Source organism: Colius striatus, chromosome 2 (assembly GCF_028858725.1).
Source record: "Colius striatus isolate bColStr4 chromosome 2, bColStr4.1.hap1, whole genome shotgun sequence".
Lineage (NCBI taxonomy): Eukaryota > Metazoa > Chordata > Aves > Coliiformes > Coliidae > Colius > Colius striatus.
This window is the reverse complement of record NC_084760.1, coordinates 42,382,121-42,397,246: the sequence shown is the minus strand read 5'-3', so window position 1 is coordinate 42,397,246 and position 15,126 is coordinate 42,382,121. Positions and strand designations below refer to the sequence as shown.

At 43.3% G+C, this 15,126-nt stretch overlaps 1 protein-coding gene across 1 annotated transcript in view; it reads left to right on the top strand.

Moving 5' to 3' along the window:
• The window catches only part of CDC5L (cell division cycle 5 like), a 35,547-nt gene extending 32,043 nt beyond the window's left edge, over positions 1 to 3,504 (top strand). The window contains exons 15-16 of the mRNA XM_061990165.1: positions 170 to 382; positions 2,023 to 3,504. Coding sequence (XP_061846149.1) covers positions 170 to 382; positions 2,023 to 2,127 — 318 coding nt within the window. The 3' untranslated portion in view covers positions 2,128 to 3,504. The remainder of the gene's footprint in view (positions 1 to 169; positions 383 to 2,022) is intronic.
• Positions 3,505 to 15,126: the final 11,622 nt, after the last annotated feature.

Genomic DNA, 15,126 nt, shown 5'->3' with positions numbered 1-15,126 from the left:
TAATCCAGAAATCTTGCTTATTGTAAAATGTGCAGTATGATTTGGTAATAGAAATCAGAGAACTCAATCAACTTGATACAGTTCCACAGATAAAATATATTTTTACTTTTTTTTCTCTTGACTTCTGAGTTCTGGATAAATAAAACAATTCTTGGGTTCCTTGTGACAGATAAACAGAGGTCACATGACAACTGAAGCAAAGAGGGCTGCCAAGATGGAGAAGAAGCTAAAGATCTTGCTTGGTGGATATCAGTCTCGAGCAATGGGCCTCATCAAACAACTGAATGATTTGTGGGACCAAATAGAACAGGCGCATCTGGAGCTACGTACTTTTGAGGAACTGAAGAAACATGAAGATGCTGCAATCCCTCGGAGACTGGAGGTGAGATTCCTCAATGTGATACCTTAGGTCAAATATGGGTAGTGTGTAGAAAAGAGACTTTTGCAGTGCACGGGCTCTGAGGTTCACAACCTGGGTTTGTATCACATTTTTAACGGTCTTTTTAAATTTCGCTTTTGGGCTGTTACAAGACTCCTCTGCCATTCACTTTAATGTCAAGGATTCTGTGATATGTATATTAGAAGCTGGAACTAATCTGCTAGTGTGTTTTTGAACTTTGTTTTTATTTTGTTTCTTTGTGTGGTTTCTTTCCTTGATCTTCTGCATATTGGCAAAATTTCCGTATCTATCTTAATTTGGCTTGTTTTGGTTTTGATTAGAACTTAGAGTAGATCTGAAACTTGTATAAAGCCTTGTACTTCCTTAAAAGTCAGTGAACCAAGTGTCAATGTTTACTACAGGAGATTCTCCTTTCTTTTCACGTCAGTTGTATAACTCCTTGAAGCTAATGTGTTTCAGACTTGCAGATAGCTGGACTTTCAGAAAGCCAGGACCAAAATGGGGTTCTTGCACTGATTTAAACATGGCTCTCAGTTTCACAAGGTGAACAGTCGTTCTGTAATTAAAATTTTGAGCCATCTTCAGAGTTCAGACCATTTGCCTGCAGTCCTGTTGCTGGCTACCAACATGTGCAAGTGTGATCTGGACCATTGCTATTCAACAACACCAGTAGCCTTACCCACCTCTGATGCTTGACATGGCTTTGAGGAGGAAGGTGACTTTTTCTCCTAAGCAGCCTTAACTTCAGCCCAGAACTAACAGAAGCAGGTACACCAAGAAACCTGAAATATCCTTTCTCCAGGATATTCTGCTCTTCTTTGTTCAGCTAACAAGGCAACCTTCAACCCAGACAGTCCCAGACTTGAGCCAGTGACAGACTTGCTTTCCAATAAATAAGTACTCAGCACAATTTTTCTTCTGAATTTGTTTTTCCTTCCAGAGAGAGGGTTCCATGGGGGCTCAAATGTTTTCAACCACTTGCTATAAAATGAAGTTTATCAGTTTGTGAAAATGATTTTTTGAAGACAGTGTAGAAATGCTGATGGATGTGTTTACAAACTCTGCACTGGTAATTGGTTTAGTGAAATTTAACTGTAAAAATATATTAAATGGCATTTTACTCAGAGCTAATCCTCAAAATGCGTTTACTGTCTCTTCCGATACAAAAGTGAACAAGCAACTGACAGTTTTAGAACAAGCAGTAGTTCATGCACTGTGTAGTTAGTGGGAGAAGGATGCAGGGTTTATTAGGAAAGCTACCCAAAGGAGGTTTGTAACAAACTCGTGGAAGAAGAATCTGTGGATAACTGTTAAATACAATCTTCTGCTTGTGACAAGTTTCCTATTGGAAATCTCTCCTTTTGAAGCATTTGAGACTCACTGCAGTCAAAAACAGAGTACTTAAGATACCTGACATTTGAAGTAAGGCAATTGTGATTCTTGATACTCTGCATCGTCTGTTCTGATTTATATTTATATTTAAAGTAAGTAATTTTAGTAGTACTGTGTCTCCAGTTCTGACCCCTTCCTCTCTAGGAACTACAAAATAACCTTTGGTAAAGGTCTTCATGGATGTGACTATTGGCAAAACTGACTGGTTGTTTATTTTGTTTTCCTTGCAGTGTCTGAAGGAAGATGTGCAGCGACAGCAGGAGAGAGAAAAGGAGCTACAGCAGAGATTTGCTGACTTCATGTTGGATAAAGAGACTTTTCAAGCGAAGTATTAAAGCACAAAATTTCATTCATCACTGATTTAACATTTTTAAGGTGTACAGATACTTCATCAGCTTTTTCCATCAGTTGCAGAAACCAGTGTAGTCTGCTGTTTGCATCTTGTCAGGTTTTGTTCCTTTAATGGACTGTTATTTCAAATGCTGTAGGTATGAATGGCTTTAGTCAGTGTTAAAAATCGGATTGAAATGTCTGACATTTTATTAAAAGGAAAAAATCCCAACAATCACTCTGGTATGATTTTAAGACATGTCTTAATTTCCTAGGATTATGACAATATTCAGTGTTTTGTCAGTCTAAGGACCTGTAAGACACATGCTGCTTTTTCTTCCCCAAGACTGTAATTTTTATAGGAAAGACCTGTGTGGGGTAATTGTAGTTCACGCATTACCTTGGTCCCAATTCTTCTGTATGCATGTGGCTAAACACTTCAATTTTTAGCACAATGTTAAAGTGGTTATACTTGCAGTAAGCATAACTTCACTGTAGAAGTTATGTAGAAGAAGTGTAGAAGACGGTTTCCAAGGCTATGTCCATATGCCTTACACATCACAGACCCTGGAACTCAATTGCTTGTTCTGTTGAGTTTTTACAATGGTCCTTTGCTGCATTTTGGCTCTGATCAACCTTCAAAACATCTCCAGGTCATGGTTTGTGAACTAATATAGGCCAGAGACACTGAGAATGATGCTCAGTAAGCCATGGGGATGTGGCCACCCTTGGCAGTTGAATTGCATAAGTCTGTGCTGTGACAGTTAACCCGAGTGCCTGGGAGTGTGCTGTGGACATGGTTGAGTCTCACAAGGTTGCTGTTGCACAGCATGGTTCAAGGATTTAAGGAGTCATGACATTGTACCTTTGAGATCCTTCCTAACTTCCTGTTGCTCCTTGAAAGCAGGTTACTCAGCATGCTTTGTTGCCCACTCCCTGTTTACTACTCCTCTCACTGCGTTGTGGCAGGTTTTCATTTTCTCCCTGCTTTGACTGTTCTTCTGAAGGGTGAGGAAGGGATTACTGAAAGGGGTGCATGCATTATTTCCTATTCGTTGAGGTACTTCTCTAAATCTCAATTAAAAATCTTTCTGAGTGCTTTTCATTTCAGACCACACTCATCAGATGTTACTGTTAAAAGTTTTGTCAGCTATTCCCAATGCTTTTAATACCTGCATTTGCCAGAGTTGGGCATCTCTTTAGAAAATTGCTTTCATGCTTTTATTCCGGTGTTCTTCATCGCTTCTTCAGGGCTCCACCTCAGTTCTAGCTCTCACACTTTGGATCTTTTGAGCAATTGTTTATGGAAATGCCATGGGGGAAAAGGTAAAAATGTATTGTTAACAGCCGAGAATTCAGCAATTAAATGCATCCAGTTGCAAGCATCGTGCAGTTTTGCTTGTACACATCTGAATTTAAACGAGGACACTGCCGTTTGCAGTTTTACCGTGTTACAGAGCTTCACTTTGCTTAGACTTTGGGAACATTGCTCGGGGACACTGACAGCGTTGTGGTTGTGGAGCTGTTTAAATGCCATCCACGGGGATCAGTGGTAATTAGATGTTTTTTAAAGGCAAACTGTCTGATTTCTACTGATCATTGGCAGGAGTAGGTACACAGACAGCCTTGGCATATCTTTCCGTTTACTCACCAGGACATCATTCTTCTGAAGTATTAATGCAATTACAGACTACATACTTTTAGAAATGTGTTAAATATTTGACTAAACCAGAGCACATCTGGAAAGAAGTATTAAGCATCAATCTTCTCGCATATGGGGTATTTTAGCTTGGATGGTTATACCCAAAAGGAAAAATCATATAAATGCGTATCCTGACAGTTCTTGTGGTTGTGTGGTAGCTAGATGTATTAACAGAAAACCCTTGTAGGTTTACCAATACCACAACTACAATTATTCCCTTTCTTTTTAGGGCTGCAGCAAAGCCTCTTTGATGTTTCCTGTATTTTTTGACAGCTTCCGAGCTAGACAGGTATTCAAACACTCTGCCTTTAGCAAATATTTTCAATGGCAAATTCAGAAGGACTGATAAATTGCAAAAGACTCTTTTATTTCTTGGAATGCATACAATTTACCGGTCCTCAATTGTAGCAGATATGCATTTCTGTCATGCAGAGCAGCAGAAAGGAGGTGGTTACCTGTATAGGGGACCCTCAGGAAGTTTGTTCAGTGTTTTCTCCAGTTCAATTTGTTCAGACAATGCATAAGCGGGTTTACTGTTTTCCCGGCTTCTGGTCAACAGTTCTTGTCCTGAAGTTTCTGCCTATCTCAATAATAAAAGAAAAAAAAACCCCAAGTAATGAAAAAAAGTCTCTTGCCTTACTTAAAGCTCAGTTGTACCCTGATTTGGCTATTTACCTGCCCTGAGCTGCCAAGAAGTCTTGCTGGGAGCCAGGCAATGACCGTTTTTGTTCAGAAGGTACTTGAAGGCCCTGTGGTGCTTCTTGAGCTCAAAGAGAGTGCTGGAGAAGGCTCAATGTCAGGTACTGCTGAGGGTCCTGAATGAGCCCTGCTGTAGTTGGAAATGAGTGACCACAGGACACAAAGGGCAAAGGTGATGTTAAGCTATAGAGCCTCCCTCTTCCCCGTCTTGCCTTTATCCTAGGCAACTACCACTAGAGCTTTGGACCTTTATGGTGCAGACACAAAATATTGAGAGAGGTGGGACTGTGGCACTACTCCTACTTCCTTTTCCAGAAGTATTTCAGTGGCAGTAACTTATCACTGGCAGATGCTTAAGATACGGTCTATTAGCCCCGGGTATCATTCACAGCCTCTGTGTCAGCCTCAGATCTGCTGAAATTACCACTAAAACATCACACTGGATGCTCTATGCATGTGTCTCTTAGATCCAGAGGGTTATGAATGGAGCCATCAGAGCCTGACCAGGGCATCCCAAGGTCAAGAAGTTGAGGTGTAGTAAGTTAAACTGGAGCACTACAAGAAATCTGTTGAAGCAAATTCGGATGCTGGTAGATGTCAGTGCTTCCGACAGCAGGTGGTGATGGAGCTTGGGCTTTCTAGATCTCTTTCTTGGGCTTGGGCCCGGTTTATGTTGCAACAATGCTTCCTGAATCTCTTTCTAAAATGCTTTGTAATTGAATGCAGATGTTTGGTGGACACAAGAGTGAGTGGTGCACCTTGACAACAAATTTTTATTTTAAATTTCTGAAGCCAGCTCCTAATTTGATTTATGTTTCCAAGAACAATAGTGAGTATAACCTCAGACAGTGCAGACTAGTTAACAGTTTACTGCAGTGGGGAAGCCATAACCTGAGTGAGTGACAGAGGTGGGATGGGGGATTGTGTTGTGTCTGTTAACAATTATTTTGAGAATTATTTGACATTCTCCCTGTGAAATTCCTTCATTTCCATTTAGTGTGCCAAGATATATCTGCATGTCTTTAAAGAATTTTAGCTGATGATTTTCCTCCCTTCCTGGAATCAGACTTCGTGTTTACATATTGGATCAATCCTGTGGCTGGAGCCTGCTTCAAAGTCCATGGAGCTGATAAGACATGTCATTTCCTTCAATTCAGGTACCTGGGAAAGTGAACAGGACAGCAGCGTTAAATTATAGCAGCTGAGTGTCTCATCCAGACCCAGCAGATAACAAAAATGAAGCATGAGGTAGAGTTAAGGAGGAGATTTTCCTAAGGTTCCCTGTGAGGAATCCAACAGAGCTGGAGTCAGCTCTTCAAAACATGGCACATGTCCAGATAAATAAGCAGTTTTAAGGTTGTAATTAGTCACTGCTGCCAGCAATGGCCGAGATACTCTGTAATCCTCTGGCTTCCTTAAGCAGAGATAGTGCCAACAGAAGGAACATCTTGTCTTTGCCCACTGCTGCTTGTTCTGCTTTTACACCCTTGTTTGCTGGTGCAAGCATTGGGGCAGCCACACTTGGTTTAAAAGGTATTAATCCAGCTTGGTTGTCCAGTTGTCTGTGCAGACGTGAGTTGGGCCAACTATTGTGTTTCAAGTGGAGGTGGAAGTGGGGCAGAGTTGCCTCTTTCAGGAACTGTCCTGCTTTACTGCTTAAAAAGATGGTGAAACATGGCTTGCAGTGCTCCAAGGCAAGTAGCTAACATGAGCCAAGGACCTGCAGTGAGGCACTCCAACTGGTACAACTGGATCTGAGCCCCTGATGATAAACGCTGGAGATTCATTGCTTTCTGCAAACATGGCTTGTATGTAGATTTCTAAATAAAATGCATCAAAACCCGTGTCTGAACTTTTTGTTTTGGCTGCAAACTAGCTAGCAGTATCTTGAACTAGTGTGTGAACTTTGGCTTGCCTTTGATATCCCAGGACAGTGATGTTGCTGGAGAAGATGACATTATTGTGGTCTGGATTTAATCTGCCTCACATTCATCTCGGGAATCCAGTTTGCAGTTATCTTCCATACCATGAGTTCAAAGTGCCACCTGTCTTCCAAGCAGGATTTAAAAGTGAGGTATCAAATAGCATTTCCCCCGTTTTCTTAGTTGAGAGAAATGCATGTTGAAGAATAGCCAGATACTCATCTAAAAGCAAAGTGTCCTTATAACTGATTCCAGACTTGTACTGTCTGCCTTTCTAGGACTCCAGCTTGTACCTTTGCTTACAAACAACAGAATACCTAGTTCTGCTGGCCTGGAAGACTTGCACTCATGTTAACTAACATGGGAGTGAGATCAGACCCTGATTCAGAGAAGGACTTAGAAGACGTGCTTAACACGTATGGGACCCCATCCATCTCTGTATCTCCACTGAGTTTACTTAGATAATTGTCCCAACGCTTTGAAAGTTTAACAGGGTGTCCTAAGTGCTTTGTTGAGTCAAGGCCTCAGTGGATAAAAAAGCAGGGGATAAAAAGAGGAGCTTCATCTTTTGGTTGCACGCATGCACTGCTGTTAGGTAAGTCTCTCCCCTCCAGCTAGCCTATGGCTCATGGATTTTTTTGATGTATTTAAATGAGGTGGCTTTAACTAATTCCTGCTGCCTCAGGCATTACTGTGATCCACACAGTGGGTGAAAAGGTGAGTAAGTGGGTACAAGCCGTGTTTTACAGCATCACTTCTGCTGCTGGTATGATTACTCATGGTGGGTTTGATAGTTTGCCAGTTGTTGGGTGTGTTTTTTGGGTTATTTCAATAATTTATTAAGAGATGCCTTAGTGTCAGGGTTAGAAAAATCTCACTTTCAAGTCAAAGTGAAAGTCAGATTTGACAGGGTCTGCCTCATTAGATCACTTTCAGGTTTCCAAGTTACAGCCATCTTTCTGATGTATTTGGATTCCTTAAAGATTTCTCAAAGGACATACAAGATCATTTATGTATATCGAGAGCATTTACGAATTGTGACGTGAGGAAGCACAGACCATTTTATTATTTATTCAGTTCATATATCAGATCTTTTGCCAAGTACATGCTACAGGTAAATGCCTCGTAGGATCAGACAAACACGTGTGTTAGGTTCTTCTCCCACTCCTTCCTTTCTCCCATAAGAGAAATGTGGGGTCTATTTTGTGTAATTATCATGCCAGTAGCATTTTAAAGCATGTAATGCAGCTTAGGTGAGATTGTAGCCCCAGTGAAACCAATGGGAGATTTGGCTTCAACTTCAATGAAGCTAAGATTTCCTTTCCTCTTCTGTCTTGTCTGTATTTGATGAGCCTTTCTGTCAGGAGAAGAAAGAGATCCTCTTTTGAAAAATAGTCATAGATGCTTTAATAAAGCTGAGCGAGCCAGCCAGGATTACGTTTCTAGCTCTATGGCCAGCGAAATCTATTCCAGAAATAATTCTGATTAAAAGGACTGAATCCACTGGTTGAACTTCAGACACAAAGGCACCCCTGAAGCAATTCAACTGTATGACATATTTTTGCTTTAAACTAATTATTGCACCGATCTTTATAATATCTGGCCCTTGTGTAAAGCATTGGTTTCAGAACTGTCTCTCTCTTATCTATTAATGTTCCTGAATTATATTAGGGCTTGGGCAGGACCATCACTGTAGCTGGATCATATAAAAAGAGTGAGCTTATTGGACATGCTAATTAATCTACATGGCAGACCATAAAATGTCTGTAAGTTAAATTATTCCTTAGATTGTGTCCTCCTGCTTTTCTTTCTTAATTCCAACTCAACCAAATCAATGTCTAGACTTGCCCCTCCTTGGTCTGTGCTCCTACCAAAGCACTGTCAAGGGGTTGACAAGTGGTAGGGGTCTTTCATTAGACCATATGGGTGGAGAACACATGATACTCATGAACTGCTGAACTCTAAAACTAGAATCTCACCTCCCTTTTCCAGCTAATTTATTGAAAGATCCTCTGCTTTCAAAGCATACTGCATGTATGTCCATAGCTCTACAACAGTGACCTCAAAGATTTTTATTCCTTTTTTTTTCCAGCTGCTTTAATTGAAAAGAGACAATATTGGTCTTAAATACTAGTGTTCACCAGCTCTCACACAGTGATGGGTCCCATCTGCTCCAGAAATCACTCTTAACCTGGAGTAAAGGAGCTCTGAGCACAGAACCTACCACGCCATGGTCAACTTGAGTATTTTTTTTATCACTGTTGATGAGCTGATTGTGGCTCAAGTATCTTGACTGTACCATCGCCTGGTGACTTGAGAGATGTCAGAGCTGGGTTTGACAGATTTGAGCGGTGTGGGCTAAATCCCAAAGGTGCAGCTTGGTCGTGCATCTTCACATATCTGAACCCATCCCTGGGCTTCCTGGTGTTACAGAAATCTGCCTTGTTACCATGTAGTAGCTCCGTGTGTTTTTTCTTTTGGCTGTGTGCACCTCTGACCAGCAGCCTAACAGGACTCACACGTGCACCACTTGAGCCTTGGCCAAGCTGAGTCCTGCTTGGGATGAAGCTCCCCAGTCTGCATAGCAGTTAATGGAAAAGGGATCCAAGTTACTGGGAGAGCAGAAGGAAAGCCTCACCATCCCTGGCCATGTTGGGGCTGAAACACTCTCTTAGGGAGACAGGGCACAAGTCTTGAAGGAGCAGAGCACAAACCCTGCTTTCCTTCAGGCCAGGAGAGACCCAGCCCTGCACCTCTCACAGTCTCTTCCCTTCTCCCCATGGAGTGGTTTTCCTCCATATATTACATGGATGGTTTAGAAGGCCCGGGCCAGTTTCTGTCCCTGTGCTTGCAGGTGTTTAGTCACCCAAGTGTGTCATAGCTGTGTGACAAAATGCCTTTCTGAAGGAGATGCTAAACATTCAGCACTGTCAGGAATTTGAAGGTCAGGACCTTTGGTGACACTTTCACCAGTCCCAGAAATGGACCATCTGGCATTGCTGTGTTGCCTGGAAAGTGTCCAAATTCCAGTGAAGGCAGAACTTTCTGGCTCTGACCTCCTGCCCAGTCTCCAGGTAGGAGGGTTGGAGTACCAGCTCATCTTCTACCTCATGAAAGGATTGTACAGAAAGGAAAGGAGACTCAAGTATTGTATTTTATGTGTTTCCTACTTGCTGTAGCATGTCCTGTGCTGTCATTCTTAATAATGGCAATGCTACTGAAGTCCAGGCAAAAAAAGATCGTTGAACCTACTATCAACATAAAATACACCCCACCTAATTCTAAATCACGTTAAACTGGGGGAGGGAGAATTTAATTGTTGAGGGCAAGGATAGAGTACCAAATCCAATTTCCTAGCAGGTCCTGTAATCTATTGTTAGCAGCAAAACAACCCATCCAGCACTGTATTTAACTTCCTTTTATTGCAAATGCCTTTTGGTTAACAGCAAGGATCTGTTATAATTTTACAGTTCCTCAGTGACCACAGGACCCGGCTTGTGCATCACCAGAGAACGCACAAACGTCTGTCTGCCTTCCCATGTTCCAGCAGGGGTGAGTGATGGCAGGAGAAGTGCCAAGCCACGCCAGGGGTGCTTGTGACAGGAACTGAAGGAACAGCTGCTGAATCAGCCAGAAGAACAACAGTTCACAGTGAAAGCCTGAGCCAGGCTAACCACAAATGACGACAAAAACTTGGCCAGGAGAGGTCAAGAGATGCCATTTGGTCAGGAGGCACCTACCTGCCTGCTGGAAAGTCCTCTTCAGCAGGATAGAGGGTTGACAACTCTTTGGGACAGATTTTTCTAAAGCACTTCCTTGCATTTGGATGGAGAAGTACTGATTAGTACCTCCAGAAGTCTTGAAGCATAAGAGTGAACCACTTAACACTGTGCTGAACTCCAAACTGGAGGCTGGGTTACACTGTACCTGGCCCTCCTGGAGACACTTTGGATCGTGCAAATCATAGTGGTGGTGTTATGACTAGAAGGAAGCTTCCAGCTTAGGCCAGTTCTGAAATGAGGAGGCCTAAGGACTGCAGAGAGCTTCTTGGGCCAAACTAGCTAAATTCTCTGCAAGTCCCACTTGCAAGCACTTAGGTCTTCCTGTTGATCTTAACTCAATGCACTTGGGCTATTTCTGGTGTCTTCTGGAAGATGAATCTAGCACCTCTGTCCCATTGTTCTCAAGCAGAAGCAGACATCCAACCAACCTGGACACAGCTGAGAAGAGCCCTTAGCACAAAAGGAAAGTTACCTTAGGAAACTGGCTGAAGCAGTTCACAGGAATTTTAACCTTTCAGACAGAGAAATTTGATTTGTAGTGTCCTGACAATACAAGGCTGTGTGACCAAAGTCAGAGAGTGCTTTAAGGAAGCCCGAACAGCTTCCTTTGCAGTCTGATGGTGTTTGTCACCTACCCAGACTGAGTCAGTAACAAGTTGAGAAAGCCTGTGCTGCAGACAGAGCTGCCTGGGCACAGCACATGGAAGAACGATTTTTGCCAAATTTGCTTCAAGAAGGGGAGATTCCCCAAGCAGCCCTCAGACCCTTCTTGCACTGATGGTTGTAGGTGAAACCAGATTGCTACAACCCACCTTCCTGAAACCTTCCTTTAGCTTGTGTACTCCGCAACATTGATTTGGCTTGTCAGAAAGGTCAGGTGCCTGTTGCTGGTTGAACAGATTTCCTGTAGTGCTCCAGTTTAAGCTACTGCATCTCAACATCTTGATCTTGGGATGCCCTGGTCAGGCTCTGATGGCTCCATTCATAACCCTCTGGATCTAAGAGACACATGCACAGAGCATCCAGTGTGATGTTTTAGAGGTAATTTCAGCAGATCTGAGGCTGACACAGAGGCTGTGAATGATACCCGGGGCTAACAACCTCAGACCGTATCTTAACCATCTGCCAGTGATAAGTTGCTGCCACTGAAATACTTCTGGAAAAGGAAGCAGGAGTAGTGCCACAGTCCCACCTCTCTCAATATTTTGTGTCTGCACCATAAAGGTCCAAAGTTCTAGTGGTAGTTGCCTAGGATAAAGGCAAGACGGGGAAGAGGGAGGCTCTATAGCTTAACATTACCTTTGCCCTTTGTGTCCTGTGGTCACTCATTTCCAACTACAGCAGGGCTCATTCAGGACCCTCAGCAGTACCTGACATTGAGCCTCCTCCAGCACTCTCTTTGAGCGCAAGAAGAGCCGTGAGGCCTTCCAAAGGCAACCTCCAGACTCAGGCTTGGGTGGCTACTCCTGAAGATAGTCAGCAGTAATGATCAGCCTTTCCCCACTCATCTCTACTGGTTCAGGGAGCAGAAGCCTGAGGACAGCTGCACAACGGCTGAGAGCCTGTCACAGCCCACAGCTGGAAGCAGTTTTCTTGCAAAGGCTGGGAGCAGCTTCCAAGCCCCAGGCTGGAAGGAGGATACTGCAGAATCAGGGCAAAGCAGAGGAAGGGAGGGAGACAAGGAGCTGTAATGAAGTGCACACATGCCTGTCTGTAAAGGAGCAACCTGACACACAAGACATGTGCCAGAGAAATTTAGAAAAAAGAAAAAAAGGTGATGATTCTCTGCTCCTGACACACGTGCAGAGCTGACCTCAAATGCCTCCTGTCTGGCATCACCACACTCCCAGAGACAATGGGACTCAGGTGACGTATTTGGTCTGTGGCCATCTCTGGCTCAAGTTCCTCAGCTTGGCCCAGTAAAAACTAAGAAGAGAAACAGCCTTAGCTGGAAGAGACTCTGATGGGGAGCACTGCCTGGAGGCTGCTCAGTTTTGCACTGTAGTGACACTGCTTCTCTAACCCCCTCCCCAGACCTTGCAGATAGGAGCACTCCAAGGAACAGGTTAGGAGACTCTGGTAGGATTTGTCTTTGTTATTATCCAGTGACTGTTCAATGAAAAATATCTGAGCAAACCTAGGTGTCGAGTCCAGAGCTGCTCACAGCCTGCCTGACTGAGGTTACAGAGTCCTCCTTGCAGTGCAGTGCCACATCTGCATTGGGAAAATGAACCATGCACATATCTGTTCCTGAGATGAGCCATGGCCATTCCCTTATTAAATTAATTCTCCCAGAATTCTAGCCACGTTAAAATTTGTCCCTGGCCCCTGCTAACACCTGAGGAAAGCTTGGGAATTGGTGATGCAAACGGAGTATCCAACCCCCACACAATACAGACCCTGGTTCCAGCACACTGCTGTCACACAGCCTTGTGCTGCGTCTGTAACTACTTAATGGAAAGTAGGCAAGGGAGAGCTGCTCTTTCACCCCAGATAATGACCAGGTGCTGAAAGCCTTTTTTGTGTTTGAGCTCCCTATCCTGTGGGCTACAGAACCATGTTACACATCCCAGTGCCAGCATGTACAGACCCAAATCCATTCTCTGTGGGCAGGCTCCTGCCTGCCTCCAAGATGACAGCCATAAATGGTGCTTGCCCATCCCAGCAGATGTTGTCACAGCCGTGGCCTAATGCTATCAGGTAGGACAAGTTGGTTAATTCACGATAGACATCTCTCTTAAAAGATCTTAAAAGATCTTAAAAGATCTCTCTCTTATACTATGCTGGAACAGCTACAGCTGTTGAAGCAAGACTGCAGTGAATTATACTTCTAACATAGTTTAAAGCTTTTAGATTGTTTCAAGCACCTCTAGCTCACATTTTCATAGAGTCATAGAATGGTGGGGGTTGGAAGGGACCTCTAGAGCTCATCCAGCCCAATCCTCTACTAAAGCAGGTTACCCTCGATCAGGGGGCACAGGAATGTGTCCAGTTGGGTTTGGAAACCTCCCAAGAAGGAGACTTCACACTCTTCCTGGGCAGCCTGGGCCAGGGCTCCCTCCCAGGTCCCTCAGCCATCCCTCATAAGAAAGATATTCCAGTCCCCTAATCATCTTGGTAGCCTTAATTTTAAAATGATCCCTTTTTCCTGCCAATACTATGAGCCTATTTGCCAAGAGTTCTCACTCTACCCGAGAGTTGACTGATTTCTTCCCTCCTGCACCCAAAACTTTGTTCCTGATATATTTCAAGATTTGGAGACAATTAAGCAGGTTCCCTCTCTGCTGCCAAGGAGAGATGGAGCTCACTTGCATGACCAGTGCTGGATTTTAAGCCCACCATTTGCCAAGGAACCCCTTGGGGTTTAGCTGCAGGATCACCATTGTGTTCTTCCTCCTGTGTCAGCACATGGAGCCTGTGGCAAGAGGATGCAGACCTATCAGTGGGTATTTCTGTTGGATTTTAGTGGACAGAATCGCTGCTGGATTTGAAGCTCTAAGACTGCATAAAAGATGGTGACAATGTCCCTTGGGAGACTACAGTGGGCTCTTGCCCATGCAAAGGTGTTCATATAAAGCTGTAAAAATGATTCAGAGGTGAAGTCCATCTCCTTGTCCATGGGAAGGGGAACTTCAGAAACAGTAAAGGCATAACAGCAAAGGGGCAATGGTACTCTTATTCGTGTCCCCTCCATGGAGGAACTTGTCCCACATGGTGGGATGAAAGAGCCCTCCAAAGCTCTTTCTCAGAGCAGAAGTCCTCTCCCCATAGGGTCTAAGCAAGTAGTCAAGACCAAATCTTCACACACTAATAAATGCCAAGCACATGCTGAAGGACTCCTTCAAAGCTATGGGTTTTCCCTGATTTCTGGGTCCTGATGTGTTTGAAGGGGTTGTCTGCCCTGCAGATGTGTTTACTGATGTAGATACGAACCCTTCCCAAGTTGCCCAGCAGCACTCCATGGCCACAGCCTGCAGCAGGACACCCTCCTCCACGTCTGCCTGTCATTAAGGACAGTACCAGACACAGACTTCCCTAGCTGTGTAAACACTGCACAGCTACTAAAGATAGCACCAGATTGTTTCTCAAAAACACATCTTTCCTTCTACGCTGAGGCTAGAAAATGGCAAACAGGATGCAGGATTGAGCTCCACAATATTTGCTGTTGTCATGACTCATGAGTTATTTTCATCTTTTTTTGTAACAGAGCAAATGGCCATGTCAGTTAATCTCTGCCTGTTTTGACAATGACCTGGCCAAAACACGTTATGTTGATGCATACAAAGCGAGGAGAGAAGTACAGCAGCATCATGTATGTGAGTCAGTATTTTAAAGCTTTTCTTGATATTTACTTTTTTTAACCTGTGTTTAAACTATGCTTATGTACTGTACTCAACGTATTAAATGAAGTCAAAAGGAGCAACCAGTGTTATTACAAAAGTTATCTGCACAAGGTATAAATCTCTGTTTGGAAGCTCAGCCACATGTGAAACAAGAGCTGATCAGATCATGGCAAAGGCAAAATTAATTTGAGTCTTTTCAAGAGGATCCAATGAGGAAGCACCCAATCCCTGTGGATTTAACTATGCCAAGTTCTTTCTAACTTTATTGGTTAATAAATATTTGTACAGAAAAAAAAATGGTGCAATCAAGCACTTCCTCAACAATACTTTTCTTTTGTACAGAAATGGTTGAGCAATGAATAGATTTATTAATGGAGACTATATTAATGAGGAATTTGAGAAGAAACAACCAAAAAGTCAGTGAGTGAGATTTCCATGGAATGTCTCCAGACAGTGAGCTTGCCTTGCACACAGTTTGCAGATGCCCAGCACTCTCTATGGAGTAACAATCATACCCAAACCTCTGGAAATAAGTACTTTTGCCATGGATCATGCC